Consider the following 16,472-nt stretch of genomic DNA (forward strand, 5'->3'; position numbering starts at 1 on the left):
GGAAATGCTGCAAGATAATGCGTGGTCAATAATTTCAGGGTGGAACAACCCACAGCTTCACTTTATGCACGATGGAGCACCCGCACATTTTGCAAATGTTGTCTGCGATTTTCTGCATGATCATTTCCCAGGTCGTTGGATTGGCAGACGTGGTGCACGTGACTGGCCTGCCCGCAGCCCTAATTTAACGCCCTGTGATTTTTCTCTTTGGGGGTGGGCTAAGGAGGAGGTGTAGAAGAGAAAACCACAGAATTTGGATGAACTGGAAACAACAATATCCGATGTGATAAACAATGTTCCACGAAACTTTTTGCAGGCAGCAGTATCGAACGTACCAGTTCGCTTAAGGAAATGCATGGAGAATGCTGGGGCTTATGTGGAGATTTAACAGGATGTCAAACAAAACCTCAAGGAGTGGTGTTTCTAATAATACTAGTTCTAAACAATTTGGTTACTAAATAAAGAAGTTATAACAATTTAAAAATAGGGAGTGACTTACCAGACACCCTTCTTTGAACATATTAACACTCTTGAATATATCGTGAAATCTCCGACTTCATATTTTTCCAGAAGTACCTTTTTTTTACTCGCTGATAAGTTTTGGTAAACCCAAAATGGCCAGTGCTATCATGTTCAGCTTCCAACACTTTCTCCTTTAAATTTTCCGGAACCAGACTAACTAACTAACTCTATAGCCTTCTTAAACCTGAAGGTTCATGGCTGCAGCAACACAGGCCTTCCATCTGTCCCTATCCTAAGCAACATCTAGCTATATACTCTTTTCCATCCCTACCGATTTCCTTTACGTCCATCTCAACGTTGTCCATCCATCTTCGTCTTGCCTTCCTACAGGTCTCTTACCATCAGGTTTCCCGACAAGAATCCTGTGAACTCCTCTTTCCTCTCCCATTCGTGGCACATGGCCTGGCCACCTAAGTCTTCTTGATTTAATCATTCTAATAATATCTGGACATGAATACAAATGTATGTACTTCTAAATTATGTAACCTTCTCCACTCACCTGTCTCTTCCGGAACCAGAATGCAATGAAATGTCTTCTTACTCCTAGGATTCTTAAATAATAGGTCTTGAAATATTCGCTTCTTTGCAATGTGTCATGTGTGTTGCCTAACTCTATGGCGATAAGTGTATTTTAATAGCATTTTTTTTACTGGCAAGTCTGTGATAGAGTTAGGCAACACACATAACGTCTTGCAGAGAAGATAATACAGGGTGAGTCAAAAGGCTTTGGACACCCTTTTATTTTGAAACCTGGCAGGAAAATGTGAAATCTAGTAATGGGAGATTGTAGTAGAGGCGGGGGTGGGGGGTGGCGCAACTGGTAGGGTACATGGTGACCATGGCCGCCATCTTGAAATTCGCCATTTTGAACGCAGGTTCGAAATTTCAAATGGGAAGGGGGTCATGTAGCATATCAAAGTACACTAGCGTGAGCTCAGAAATTCAAAAGTGTAATTGTTTCTTTGATATCGTGTATAGTTTTCAAGTTATGAACACTCAAAGTTTGAAAATCACCTACCAACGGCACGCTACAGCACATGTTCTATGTGATGGCCATCACGTCCTATGCACAACCGTAGACGCCGTACCCACTCCGACTGCACACGCAGGAGAATGTCCGGTGAAATGTGGTCACACTCTTGGTGAATGCGTTCCTGTAGGTGCCTTATATCGCCGAGTTTCTCATCATACACCATCTGCTTCAGATGGCCCCACATATATAAATCGAGGGGTGTGAGGTCAGGTGATCTGGGCGGCCATTCCGCGGGACAACGGCGACCAATCCACTTCCCTGGGAATTGTGCATCGAGCCATTGACGCACACCAACGCCATAGGGGGGAGGGGCCCCATCGTGTTGAAAATAAGAGGGAAAGTTGTCGTCGGGGTTCAGAATGGAAGGAAACACATGTTCCTGAAGGAGCGTCAGGTACCCTTTCGCCGTTAAGGTAGTGTCGATGAAAAATCGACCAATGATGCGGGTGTCCCATACGCCACACCACACCATCACCTTTGCAGGACTATGTTTCTCACTCGGTTGCACCCAGTTTGGATTACCGTCACACCAGTACCGGCAATTATGCCGATTGACCTCCCCATTCAAACAGAAATAGGTCTCGTCGCTGAACAGTATGTCAAATGCAAACGAGGGATCCAGTTCGTATTAATTCGTTGCCCACGTGCAGAAATCTGCCCGTCGATCTGGGTCATCCTCTTTTAGTTTGTGTTGCATGTGCAGCTTATAAGGATGCCAGCGTTTGATATGCAATATCTGGACAATGGAAGACTGGCTGATACCACTTTCCAGTGAGAAACGACGAGTACTGCGTTTGGGACTCTTCACGAACGATGCTAGAACAATCGTTGCCGTCTTCTCATTGGTGGCAGTCGTTGGTCGCCCTCTACGTGCCCCATCTTCCACATTGCCAGTTTTTTTAATCTGCCGATAACGTACGCGACTGTGCTGTGCGAAACGATGTCTGTCTGAGTGCTGCCTGTTGTAGTCCTCTGCGATGTCTCTAAAACTGCGTTCCCCGTATATTAGGATGATTTATATCACCTGAAACAATGAACGTCACAATGAGACTTTTCAAGCTTTGAGTGTTCATAACTTGCAAACGATACATGATAAGAAAGAAAATTACACAATTACACTTTTGAATTCCTGAGCTCACGCTAGTGTACTTTGATATATTACATGCCCCCCTTCCCATTTGAAATTTCGAACCTGCGTTCAAGATGGCGGCCATGGTCACCATGTACCCTACAAGTTCTAGCCCCTCTACTACCATCTCCCATTACCAAATTTCGTATTTTCCTGTCAGGTTTCAAAATAAAAGAGTGTCCAAAGACTTTTGACTCACCCTGTATTTCAGAATCTAGGTGTCTCATTATTATTGTCGGTGACTGTACGTGGTGTTGCTGTTCTGCACTGACAAACTTTCACAGCACATATTGGCAATGAAGGCGTGGAGCGATTTGTAAATTTATTTTCTCTCTTTCCTATCTCGTTTCGACGCTTATGGACTTTTTGCGCAGTTTCTCTCACCCTAAGGGCTACACCTGGCCTTGGTTCGATTTCATCATTAATCACAACTTGTGATTTGCCAGGTTGGCAGGTGCTTTTACCCCTCACATTAGCAATCTAAAATTAGTACGTAAATGCCGAGCAGCTACCAAGGGTTACCCCTCCCTCAATAGCTACGCCCGTGCAAAGACGTTTCATTCTGTTTGTTCCTCCATCCATTTCATCTAATCATCATTCATCCTCATATAGAAACGTAGAGAATGAAAGTAAAATAACGAAACCAACTCGCACACTTATAGTTTTGCATTTCTGGTGAAAATGAGTGTAGGCATGTCAGAACTATATCAGAATTGAAATCAGAATGAATATGGCTCAGCTCGTAACGTGACTTTCTCATTCGTCTTAACATTGCAAGAGGAATTTTTAAGCAAGTGATAAGGACGTTATGTATCCTGGTACCGGCTGCTTGAGTAGGCAATTAACGTGAAATGGAAATTTCAACAAATTCTTCCTTGCTGAAAAATTTAGAATTCTCAGAACAATAATTTCGTGACGGAATGTGTAAAAAATAAACATTACTTAAAGCTCAAATTAACATGTTACTTCGATCAACTGCAAACTTCTACAAGAAGTATTTCTATATATAAATTACTTACCGGCCCCCGTGGCGGAGTGGCTAGCACATCGCGCTACGACGCCAGGGGTCCCGGCCTGGCCTGGGCATGGATGTTTGTGAGTGTGCATTCATCAATTTCATCAGATCATCACTCATGCCCATCTTCGCAAATTAGCCAAACGTGGCACAAAAAGCGAAATTAAATAAAGCAAATAAATCAATCAATATAAATTACTTACTGCATATTTTTGGAAGGTAAAGCTACTCCATGGAAGATGTGGGGGGTGCGGAGGTAGGGCCCCCATTTCACAAGCTAAGTCATTTGTGTAGGTGATGTGATCAGCACCTATCTCAGTTCGCCTTTATCTTCCAGGGTTTCTCCCAGGTATCCACTGCATCAGCGGCTGGGTGAACCCCAGAGCGACACTGCTGGAGAAATCCCCAAATCCCCAACTGAAATCATCCATCCCAGGAGTCGAACCCGTGTGGCAGTCAGACGCTCTACCCACTGGACAACCCTATCTCCCACTCTCTCTCTCTGCCCCTCCCCCTCTCACTCCTGGGGTAGACTAGAAAAGCTACATGTTATGAAATATGATTCTTGAAACATTTAATTTATTCATTAATACAAGATTGGATTAAAAGTAATTAATTCTTGCGGTGCAGCGGCCTTCCCTACCATAACACCGCAGATTTTAAAACATCAACATTGCAGACATTTTTAATAACATGTTTATTATTTTGATTTAATTATACGTGTTATACAGAAAACGCAAATACATTAAAATACACATACTGTACTCGTTATTTTTTTTAAAAGAATGGTAATGGAAATTTCCATAAGCTAATAAGAATTAAATTCATATTTATGCATATACTGTGTATATATGTAAGCATGTATGCAGATGTAAATTTGAAAATTCAGGCGTAAGGTAAAATGTTTCAGGCGCCATGGCGACCGGGAGACCTGTATTTTTCTACACACACACACATAAGAAAATATATTTATTTTAGGTTAGATGTGGAAGCGGATACGAGGGTCTTGTAGCTCCCCACTTTCGTTGCTGTTGACTTTCATAATGTCTGATATCTATCGTCAGTCTCGTGTTTTACAGTCCTCACAATGTTGTGGATCGTTGCTTTCCATTGCACAGGAAAATGACTCACACCTTATCCGTTAATACTGACTAATAAATTCAAGCACACTTTCTATGCTTGGCTTGAGTTTGTCTTCAAGTCCACTTTATGCACAGAGAGGCTATTCGGGACTGGACCTACAGTTTATTCAAAATACCAAGAACCCCATAAACCCATCCACACGGCATGACTGAGATCTCTACACCCTTAGTGTTTGGGCTGAAGGTTCTATCGAAACATTTCCTTGCGACCTTGTATTCCTTTTACAAGTTGTTATTCTGTGCTTGTGTGTGTTTTGTATAACCTGTGCGTTGAGGGGATTACGGAGGATGGTATCCATCGAAGCTAGGAAGAATTCCGCAAAACATCCCCCCATTGCCCTTATGTTAAAATGCATAATCATCCCCAAGGCGCAAGCCAGCATCAGCATACCTAAAAAATTATAGGAATTTCAAGCACTGCTTTGCGTTATTGTGAAACCGCGCTTCCACTAAACAAAGTATGCCGGGAAACATATTATATTAGGAGTATCCATTTTTGTAGAGCAAAATGTATCATTAGTTTTCTATCATTTCAAGCAGTCCTACTCCCAAACTGCATCAACGAAAAATTTGACAACGCTTGTAACTATTGTGGTGGTGACAGATATACCACGCTATTATTATTATTATTGAATAAACAGAGTAAAGGGTAAGGATGTCGAATGACCCTTCTTAATAGAAATATGTTTGATACATCGTTGGGAAGGTATGTATCAAGGATTCCAAAAATGATAAATTTAAGGTGAGGAAACAATTGGAAGTGGAAAAAAAGTAGTATTAATTGCCCCCCCCCCCCGATTCCGAGCTCCGCCCCTGCGGTAATTGACCTACCACCCCCTACCGCGGCCCCGCCTTTTTCTATAGAGTCCCTTTGAATGAAAACATGAAAAGAAACGAATGAAAACATGATACATACTATTAGCGCACAATATTTCTTTTACTTTCAAACGGTAAAACACAAGGGTTTCATTGTGCAGTCTAGCCGAGTAATAATATCCTTATGTGCTTGTGTTAGATGGAAGGGACAATCACAAAGTGACACTCATGCACAAGCCAATACTTTAACCCGGAGCCTTCGGTAATGATATCGTGATCCTACCATTCCATGTTCTCGGCAACCTATAGCTTACGTGGCAGCAAATAAACGTACATATGTTCGTATGTATGTAGCATATATAGTACCTGGTAGTTGTAATATGATTATGTGGGTAACAAATGATTCAATGTGTAATATTTGTATACAGGCTGAACCATTTACGTTGATAACTCGAAATATCTTATAAACGTAGCGTTTTAGAAGTAAATGTGACGTTCCTTTGGGTGAGCGCCACTGGTTTACTACGTCACGGTAGATACCCAATGAGACTCTCCTGTCAAATTCTTTGAGGGGGGTACAAGGGGTACAACTTGGATCTGCCGTTTAGCGGGTATTGTTGTACTCCCTTCCTGCGCCACTGTGCACATACACTAGAATTAATCTCCTTAACGAGAACTTAAAGCGAAAGTTTAGGTAATTTGAAATTTCCAATTCCTAAGGTAAAAGCACAGATAAAGATATATAAGTGTTAAAAGCTGACGTTACAAGGGACACGCATCTCATAAGGGCAAAAAGAAAAACCGCTTACCTAACTTCTTTGATTATCCTGCTTCTCCAGGTGTTCCGGATTCGAATCTCGGCGTCACAGGGTTCTTTGTGAGTGTCTCTTCATCAATTTCATCATGTCGTCACTCATCCTCAACTTCCCGATTAGCCAAAAGTGGCAGAAAAGTGAAGTAAGGCCTGCTTTAAACGAAAGCATTTTTTAAAAAATATTTATGCCATCACGGAAATGTTACCATGTAAAGGGGAAAATCTTAAGGCATTTCAGATGCCATGGCATATTTCATGGCATTTCTCAAGGATAGAATCGGTCCTATTAAATATCATTTTTCGTAGCATAACCAATCAGAAGCGAGCTGTAGGTCACTAGTGCAGATGTAATGGCGGCGGAGTGAAATGTAAACAATGCATCACTTTACACTTTTAAAAGCCGATAACAACGTTCCTATAAAACGGTATTATGTACATAGCATAGCGCACCTTAAATATATGCTTTATAATGTATACAGTACACGCATGGAAGAACATTTTAGTTATTTCAATTCTGATCACCGTGCACTCACCACAGATGGCGTAACTCGACGTGCTTTCATGCTGTGTATATTATACATAGTAATCGCAAAAGCTAGACGAAAAGTTACATGAAATGCTTCCGTGTAAAGTACGATCTGCTGCAAGATTCTTGGAAGCATTTACAGTGCATTTATGCTAGCAAAATTGTTAAAGGAAATGCCTTCGTATAATGCGGACCTGACAATTCTGTTAGACTGCACTAATGCAGATTCCAACAAAGAGGAAGCTGGTTTGATTTTGGACTGTCCTTTCAAATAGCATAACTTGCATCTTTAGTTTCAATAGATAAGATGGAACATAAAAGTTGCACCATCTCGAACTTGTGATGAAACTAGAAAATAGTGAGTGAAGAGGAAGGTTGGGGGAGCGAGACCGATATTAAAATTCTGGGTGCATCAGCATATTGGCTATTTTCACGTTTCTACAATTTGCAACAAACCCCTTGATAAGAACAAAACTTTGGACCTGGCATCTAGCAATACTATATAATAACTAGAAAAAATAAAGAAGAACGGAAATAGTGATAGACAATTTGTCAGTTGATATTTATGCATCCTATTCTACTAGAAGCATGCCAAATCTTTATGTAAAGAATGTAAACCGTGGAACCGTAATTATACTTGAGCAGTAGCGGCGATTGAGTGTCAAAACTGGAGGGGCAAGGGCAGTTTACTTTTTCTTGGTGGGCAAGGCTTAGCATTAAGAGGCCATAGTGCGGGGAGGGGGCTGTCTGCCGACGGCCCCCACTAATTGCCGCGCCGCCACTGTACTTGAAGAAAATTGTACTTTTTAAAAACTAAAATTGGTCCTGAGTAGTTAATAAGCAGTTGCTATAATTGCTAATTTCATTACGCTAACTGTATGAAATGTCATTAAAATAATGAAAAACAATTGTGCTGTCTATTCATTCATCTGGTGGATTGAGTAGCAAATTCTCCACATTTATGTAATAATAATAATAAATTTGGTATAAGTCAAATAGTAACACTTGTTTGCCTCTATTCGATATGCTATAATACTAAATATCCCACTTTTTTATTTTTAGAAAATTCTGAAGTCCCTTTCATTCGAACACTGGTTATATAAGTATATCTCCGATTCCTTCCTTTCTGCGAAAACAAAAGCCAGATAGCTTAAAATCAAGGTGTGCGTGTGTGTTAGCGGCATGCGATGATACAAATCTACTTCCATTGTTAACCTTGAAATCTATACGAAAGAATGTATAGAATTAGAGTAGTCGACATTACTCCATTAACAGTGCGTAAAAACTCCATTTTGCAACAAGGCTGTTCATGTATCAGCACGAAGCTTTAACAATTAACATAGAATAGCTTAAGGACCTATAACACGGGCCAGAGCTGATATTATCTCTAGGCGCCTATGACGTCACAGAGCTTTTAGCAGGCTTGCCTTCAATGGACATTCACTGTGACGGGGAAATTTGCTGCAAGGGTACAAACGCCAGTCACTTACCCAGGAAGATTTACAGGTAATATTTTCTAACTAGGTTAGTAGACTTTAAATTTCCTGATTAGCATGGCGTAGGCAGAAAAAAGTTTCTGGGGTGGGGTTCACTCACAATTGTTTTCATGGGCTTCGCAAGAAATTTGAATAATAGAAATAACAAAAATTATTATTAAATAATAATAATAATAATGATTAACATTTCGTAATAAGAAACAAATTTATTCCAAACGTATTATTATTATTGCTGTCTATATCCTTGAGGAGATTTTTCTACTCTATCCATCAGAATTTTGAATGTACAGCACAACTGTTATTATTTTATTATATATATTATTAAGTTTCATGCAGCGTGTACGGAAATGCAAAGTTATTATATTTTGTTATTAAATTTTAGATACCTCAAGAAAATACTTCAAAAGTAAGAGAGAAATTTTAGTCAAAGTAATATTAGACCCTTCACATAAAACTATTTTTTTTGTAATTTTGATAACTGTGGAACCAGTAATTCTTTGGATTTAATGGTAGAACATAACCTGGTGCTTGTATTGTAACCTCAATTTTTCGATTTAACGTAGTTTTTCTTTTGTTATTCTGTTCGAATACTAACTTGCTGGACTTTATTTCCGTTATTAACAATAAAACTAACAAACGTTCTGCTATTTTGTAACTTGCAAAAAACGATGTCAATTCAGGGGAAAGCGGGGGGAGGGGGTGTCTATGGACCAATTCGATCCCACTTTCAAACGCTCATATTGTTCCTATACTTACCAAACAGCATTACATACAACCACAACATACGCGCTACGAAGCTGGATATCCTAGGTTTGAACTTTTTAAAAGGGGGATTTAAACTCTTATCGAACAGGGAATTAAAAGTTGGAACGGAAATTTTGGGACAATCACAAGTGAATTTTCAGTCTGATCCAGGAACAGCACTGGAAAGAGGACAGCAAAAGTGAAAATGAAGGGGTCGCTGAAGGGCTGCGATTCTGAGAATTAAACCCGTTTTGCTCAAATTTCAGAATTCAAAATGTTTGAAAATTCTTGCTCTATCATTTCAGGATTGTCTCCATGTTGTATTTTTGTGAAACTGCGAATATTTTTTTTGAAAATGTGTTACAAATTTTGGTTTCTGAACTTCCATTAATCCAACATGCCAGAAGTTTCGTGGGGGGTTAAACCCTAAACCCCCCTCTAAATACGGCCATGATCTGCAATATGCCTAATATAAAATAACATTCTCTTCTGATTTTACAATTGCAAAGAATTATCTACTTCGGCTGGAAGAAAAAAGGAGTGTTGTGTTGAAAAGATAAGAATAGTTGAAGCGATATTCTTACATAAATTACATCGGAAGGCATTTCCTGAACATATAAATAAATCATATATTCTGCATCTCTTTTGTATATTGCAAACGTTTTGCTTTTGATGGATAATATTAATTAATAAGCAATTACATATAAGACTTGACTTTGAGTATGTTCAGATGTTTTCTTCTTCCAGCAGGTCCTGGATTCGTTATTCTGTGGTAAATTAGTTTAACTTTCACAATTTTGAAGCATTCACATTGATCATATCTTTAGAAAACACAGAGTGAAATCTCGGCAACAGTGTTGGCTAAAATCTGCACCACGGAGTATATTGCCATGAAACGCCACTTGAAGAAACTTAATGATAACCACTACTTTCTGAAGGTATGAAATGTTTTCATTTTTTCACATAGCATTTCAGATGCTTGCGGCTACAGCTTGCAGTCGTCGTTCCATAACAAAATCTTCCTTACTAGTCATAAAAGAAAGAAATGCACAGATATTGACAAAACTACCACTTCAGCGCCATCTGTACATAGTAGTTTGAACATGAAAGAGACCTTATATTTTCTGTTATTTACTTAAATACCTGCAATCGTAACAAAATTATAAGGATTACAGGTTCTAGTGAATAAAACAATCTTTTATATCGGAAAATTTCTTCTTTACCGAATCTATATTAGTTGTACGGTTATCCAAACGAATTTGGACCTATGCTTTAGTATGGCTTTAGAACCCCCTTAAGGGAGAAAGCGAATGGCATTATGTATGTTTTAGTAGGTGGCCATTTTGAAGGTCATTTGAAGGAAGCTCATTTTAAAAAAAATGGAATCCTAATTTTTATGTTTAATATTCTATTCCTCGCACAAAGAAAAACAACTTTTGTAGAAACCATTTTTGTATTGAGCGTGTAGTTTCACAGATATTTGACAAGGAAAAAGTGCTGACAGCAATTCGTGATATTACATAAGCACCACAATTGTTCGAAAAACGAAGGAAATTAAGTTTGTAACATTATCAACGTTGTATAAAAGTAATTATTATACATATTTTCAACCTCTAATAAGAAGTGAAGTATCTAACATCATTTAATAATCGTAATAAACATTTTAATCAAACCAACACAACAGTAAACGAAAACTGGACTTAAAGATGGTTGGAAGTAAAAAGGACGATAGATGGTTGTAGCAAGTCGTCCTCTGTATGAAGTGTACTATGTAAGTTAACCTTCTCAGTGGTTTCAAACCGGCGAAATGATGTCATCAACCAATCAATCACTGTACCTTTGCGTGTGCAGTTCTATTGGTCATCTGTACACACACCCGTCCATGTTTGTTAAAATGTGTAATACACTTTGAATTAAATAATTGTGCTTTATGTCAACTATAATTGTTCACATAAGCATTTCGGGGCTGGAATATAGAGTTTAAAATAAGAGCCGAACTACTGTGTAATGCGACTAAACCCATGACCATTTGCTTACAAGGCGACAGCATAAAACAACAACACTATCTAGGAGGTCCTAGTTGTAATCTATAGTTGCATGTTTAATTTCTGTTCTTTTTAGAATAAACGTTTTGATGCTTATGTGATAGCATGAATTGCTGTTACCTCTTTTTCCTTGTCAAATATCTGTGAAACTATGCACTCAATAGAAAAATGGTTTCTAAAAAAGTTTTTTTTTTTGTACTTTGAATAACAATAATAATATAATATAATAACCCATAGCTCTACAGCCCGATGAGGGCCTTGGCTTACCTACCGACTGCTGGTCTCCCTCCCACACTGTTCCTCCGTCACCTGTTGTAGCGTGGAGATCTTAGACCAGTATTGGAGTGTCGGGGGATCAGCCCGACGAGCCCCCAGCCGTTGCAGGTCTTCTCGATCGGGTTACGCTCACTCACTCGGAGCTTCCCAATTTCCTCACGATGGTGGGTTGCCACCGGCCCTATACGTAGGCCGAATAAATTCCGACCAGAGCCGGATTCGAAGTTTCGAACCTACGCCGTCCCGCAGCGAACGATCTCAAGACGAGTGAACGCCTTAACCCGCTCGACTACGGAGGAGGACTTTGAATAACAATATTAAAGAAAAATAGGTTTCCATTTTAAGAAATTTGAGCGAACTTCAAATGACTCAAAATGGCCCCTACTTAAACGTAAATAATGCCATTCGCTTTCCCTTTAACGTCAAATAATTTTTATTTGAAACATTTCTTTCTAAAACGCTTCGTTTGTAAGACATTTCGAGTTATCAACTAAAACGGTCCATCCTGTGTGTGTGTGTGTATGTGTGTTGTATGTATATGTTTGGTTTGAGTTGGTGTTTTAAGTCCACTTTGTGCATATTAAGGCTAATCGGGACTGGACCTACAGTTTAAAGTGGAATCCGAAGCACTATGCTCTTCCACCGGGTATCGAACCCGGGACCCCTTGATTACAAGGCGACGACGCTACCACTGCGCCATCGGGAGGCCCTGTATGTATATGTAAACGATATTAGTGTTATTCCTCACAATGTTTTATAATGGCTTGGAAGTATATCAGTAAAAATCGGCAGATTGATTAATTGTTTTTTTTATCTCTACTTGGTCTTTCTGAATGCTGCTTTTCTACAGTAATTAATTTCTGGGAGTACTTTGACCCACCTTTAGAAGTGTCTACTGAAATTACAGCAGTGAGGAGAAATCAGCCTATTTTTCAGAAATCGAAACTGTCATTCTTAAATACGAACCTGTTCCAGATGTGAAATTTCAGCGAGAAATTAATAACCATTTCCACACTTTGAGAGTGATATTCACGGTCGAACCAACTTCGTGTTTCACATTCTGCCTGTTTTTCAGTCTGTGATCACAGGCGCAATTAGAGCCTTGATTATTATGGATTTACTAGAAAGAAGTGTGGAAAGTGCTCAAGAAACCTGTTTATAATACTTCATATCCTTGACAGCCAAAGCGAAATGTTTCGCTCACTGTCTTCTAGAATGTGTAATGAGCTGGTATTGAAACAACAAATCAATCCTGGCCTGCCACGGTTTGTCGATGTTCGGCTGCGATTTCCTCGCGCGTTCTTATGAACAGCTGCTAGAGTACTGTCGCTACCTAAGCTATTTAGTATGCATAGCCGAAACGAGGAAAGTATGTGTGGATTACTTCGTGGTCACTGGGTAACAGGTTCCAGGTGATTCTATTATCTATTACTTTACATTGTATCACGTAAAACTATTACCAAGTGCCAGTGAGAATTATCATAAAATTATTCCTTACTATTCGTAAGAAACTGCTCACCGTATTTTTGAATGGAGATAGAACATTTCATGTTTCTTTGGAACTCCAGGAAATTAATTATGAGAAATATAAATTATTTGCTTTTCTGTAACTATTTTGCAACAAACTATCTCTCATTGTAAAGTATAAATAGCTCATTGGCCCCAGTATTGCAGCTGAAACGTGTAAGGTAATTTATTTTTAGAGTTACATCGTTTAGGTTCATTTTCATGGCACGTGGTTTCAAGCCAGGTTAACGAAATCGATGTTAACCTGGTTGGTAACACGAGAACACTTGTTCGAATCACGTCGCCAGGAAAGCTACAATTCCAATTTTGAAAATAAACCGTATGAGTTCATATTACAAGAGCAACTCTCAATTCAAAAAGCAAGTCTGAGTTTACCATAGTGTCGGAATTAGGTGTTTAATGTTTATTTCATACTAATGGTTAACGTGTTTGAAATTAGCATGCATTTAGCTATCTCAAGATTTTCCAACAATCTCCCAAGAATAGAATCAGACTTAGAAGGTGCGGCGGGAGCTGTGGTATTTGCATGAGCGAAGTCTACAACGAAGATTGTTCAGAATTTCGATTTTTCTTTGTTTTTATTTAAAGTCTGTCATTGACTCATTTTAGGATTGATTGATTGATTTGCTTTATTTTACTTCGCTTTTTGTGCCACTTTTGGCTAATCTTCGAAGATGCGGATGAGTGATGATATGATGAATTTGATGAATGGACACTCACAAACATCCATGCCCAGGCCGGGATTCGAACCCGGGACCCTGGCGTCGTAGCGCGATGTGCTAACCACTCCACCACGGGGTCCGACTGATTAATTTTATCCAATGGCAAATCAATTACATCAACAATTTTATGACTATGCTAATTTCATATCTTTCTACGTAAGACGCTGGAGTGAATTTACATGTTTGCATATAAATTTACATCTTCATACATTCTATCAAGTCAATGAATATGCCCCTCTAAGGTCAGCTCTGCCCAAGAATCTTCTAAAAGACAACTGTAGTTGATATGGGAAAGATATAATACCAAGACATACACATCATCTAAGCTGTTACGAACGATTTCTATTCTTATTATTTATTTTGTATCTTTCAGGTTGAAACCATGCACATTACCAGTGAAGAACATGTTCCTCTATCTGGTAATATCTTTGAACGTCAACAGTGGGGAAAGTTTCCTTACAGTGAACGTAAGTGAAGAGTATAATAACCTTTCCAACTGTATCATAGCAGCGTTTGACTCCCTCTTGCCAAGGAGCCGTTCTGTTGTTGTTTACGACTCAACGAATATAAGCGAAATAAGCTTTTCGGTGGTAAGCCATATTGAAGAGAGTTATGGAATTCCTGTCCTTCTCCAAACGAGAGGTTCCCCTCGTTTGTTCAAGGAGTTTCAGGGGTCATATCCTCTGGGGAGACCTGAAGTCTCTGTGATCATATCATTAAATGAAGATTCTCTCGTGGAAGATCTTGAAGTGGTCAAAAACACATCTTTCTGGAATCCCCGCGGTAACGTTTTAATTTGTCTGACTGACATTCATGTAACAGAGGAGAATATGAGGATAGTGGTAGAAAGTAGCTGGTCTGAGAAACTGCTGAACACTTTGGTATTTGCTGTGTCCAACTCTTCTGAAGAGCAACCACGACCTGTGCACGTGTTCCGCTTCAATCCTTTCCTTGTAGACTCGCACGGGCAGAATGGAACAATGTATCAAGTTGTTGGAGATGGAAAATGTGAATCCCAGATATCGTTGTACAAGAAGAAGGACCTTTTCCCTGATAAACTGAAAGATCTTCATGGGTACAGCGTAAGGGGACGAGGTTTCCCCAAGTACCCGTCGGCTTTATTCGAGCCGTTTTTACCGGAGCAGGACGAGCGTATTCCCATTGGCGGTACTGACATCAACCTCATATTGTCCTCAGCCAATCACATTAACTTCACATTGGACAGTAGGACATGCAGGAGACCACCATATGAAGAGAACCTAACCTGGAACCCATTATTCGACGACATCGTGCTAGAGGAATCAGAGTTTTTTATGAACAGCATGCCACTGTACCTCAACGACACAGAAGTACTCGAATACAGCATCCCGGTCCAGACGTTCCCTGTATCTTTCGTGGTACCAATGGCTCAGAAAATTCCTCTTTGGATCAGCATGGTTCTTGGTTTCGAGGGCATCGTGTGGTTGCTGATTCTGCTCTGCATCTTCATGGCATGGATAGCGTTACGCTTCTTCATAAGATTGGAAAGATCCCAGGGCTCACCAAGCTCACTGAAAAACAGCCCTTTCATGTATATCCTTTCCGATTTCCTGCAAGTATCCACACATCAACCAGAAACATCAGCTTTGAGACTACTTGTGGTCACCTTCACCTACTACAGTCTCGTTGTGAGCTCTCTCTATCAAGGGTACCTGGCTCGAATTCTCACGGTTCCGCTCTACTATCAGCAGATGAACACTCTGGATGACGTGGCTAGAAGTGGACTTGAGGTAAGAAGCTACCCAGAGCACATGGAAGCGATCAGGGACTCTTCCAATCCAGCAATGATCAAGATGTCCTCGAGATACGTACCAGATCTAGATGTCGATAAAGTTCTGAAGAGAATGGCCAAGAAGAGAGACGTTGTTCTTTTCGAACCGAAACTGTATCTGGAAATCCTGAGCGTGGAGCTCGACCTGTACGAGGATGGAGTCTGCCTGTTGCACATTGTTGACCAACCGGTCCTGGTTCAGTACACGTCCATTTTCTTCAGGAGAGGTTCACCGTTCATCAACAAAATGAACTTCTTGTTCCGCAAGATCATGGAAGCTGGTCTGCGTGATCTATGGCACAGTGACCTCATGTACAAAATGAAACTGAAATATAAAGTTCTGCAGGGTTCTGGAAATGAAAAAGATGAAGTCACATTATCCATCCATGTCTTGGGCCATATATTTTACTTACTCTTGGTTGGATTGGGATTGGGTTTAGCGGCATTTCTGGTAGAGTTTTGGATTTCGTTTTCACGAAAATCTCTGAAAATTAAGAATTAAAAGTACAACCTTCAGCAACATCTTTAGAATCACTACCGTCATACGAAGAATTGCATCCAAGCAATAATTTAGATCATGCTCTACTTTTACCTAATCCAACAAGGCAACAAGAATAGGAGCAGTGTTTGTATTAGAAGCACCAAGATTATCTAGATCTTGTAGTGATTGGCATAGATTACTGGAATTTTGTGATAAGGAAAATCCACTGCATTTTATGTACCAATCTTACAAACAATATTTTATCATATTTGATTGATTGATTGATGTGCTTTATTTTACTTCTATTCTTGTGCCACTTTTGGCTAATTTTCGAAGATGGGGATTGATGATTGGACACTCACAAACATCCATGC

At 39.7% G+C, this 16,472-nt stretch overlaps 1 protein-coding gene across 1 annotated transcript; it reads left to right on the forward strand.

The window, feature by feature from the left end:
* Positions 1-14,637: 14,637 nt before the first annotated feature.
* Positions 14,638-16,119, forward strand: LOC145988430 (glutamate receptor 1-like). The gene has a single exon (XM_083123324.1). The coding sequence runs from the start codon at positions 14,638-14,640 to the stop codon at positions 16,117-16,119; it is 1,482 nt and encodes a 493-aa protein (XP_082979450.1).
* Positions 16,120-16,472: the final 353 nt, after the last annotated feature.

This window comes from Lepisma saccharinum, chromosome 1, assembly GCF_977018435.1.
Source record: "Lepisma saccharinum chromosome 1, izLepSacc3.1, whole genome shotgun sequence".
Lineage (NCBI taxonomy): Eukaryota > Metazoa > Arthropoda > Insecta > Zygentoma > Lepismatidae > Lepisma > Lepisma saccharinum.

Bases quoted from the DNA above. Each gene is read 5' to 3' on its own strand.
- LOC145988430 (XM_083123324.1), top strand. From the start codon at position 14,638: ATGAGGATAGTGGTAGAAAGTAGCTGGTCTGAGAAACTGCTGAACACT.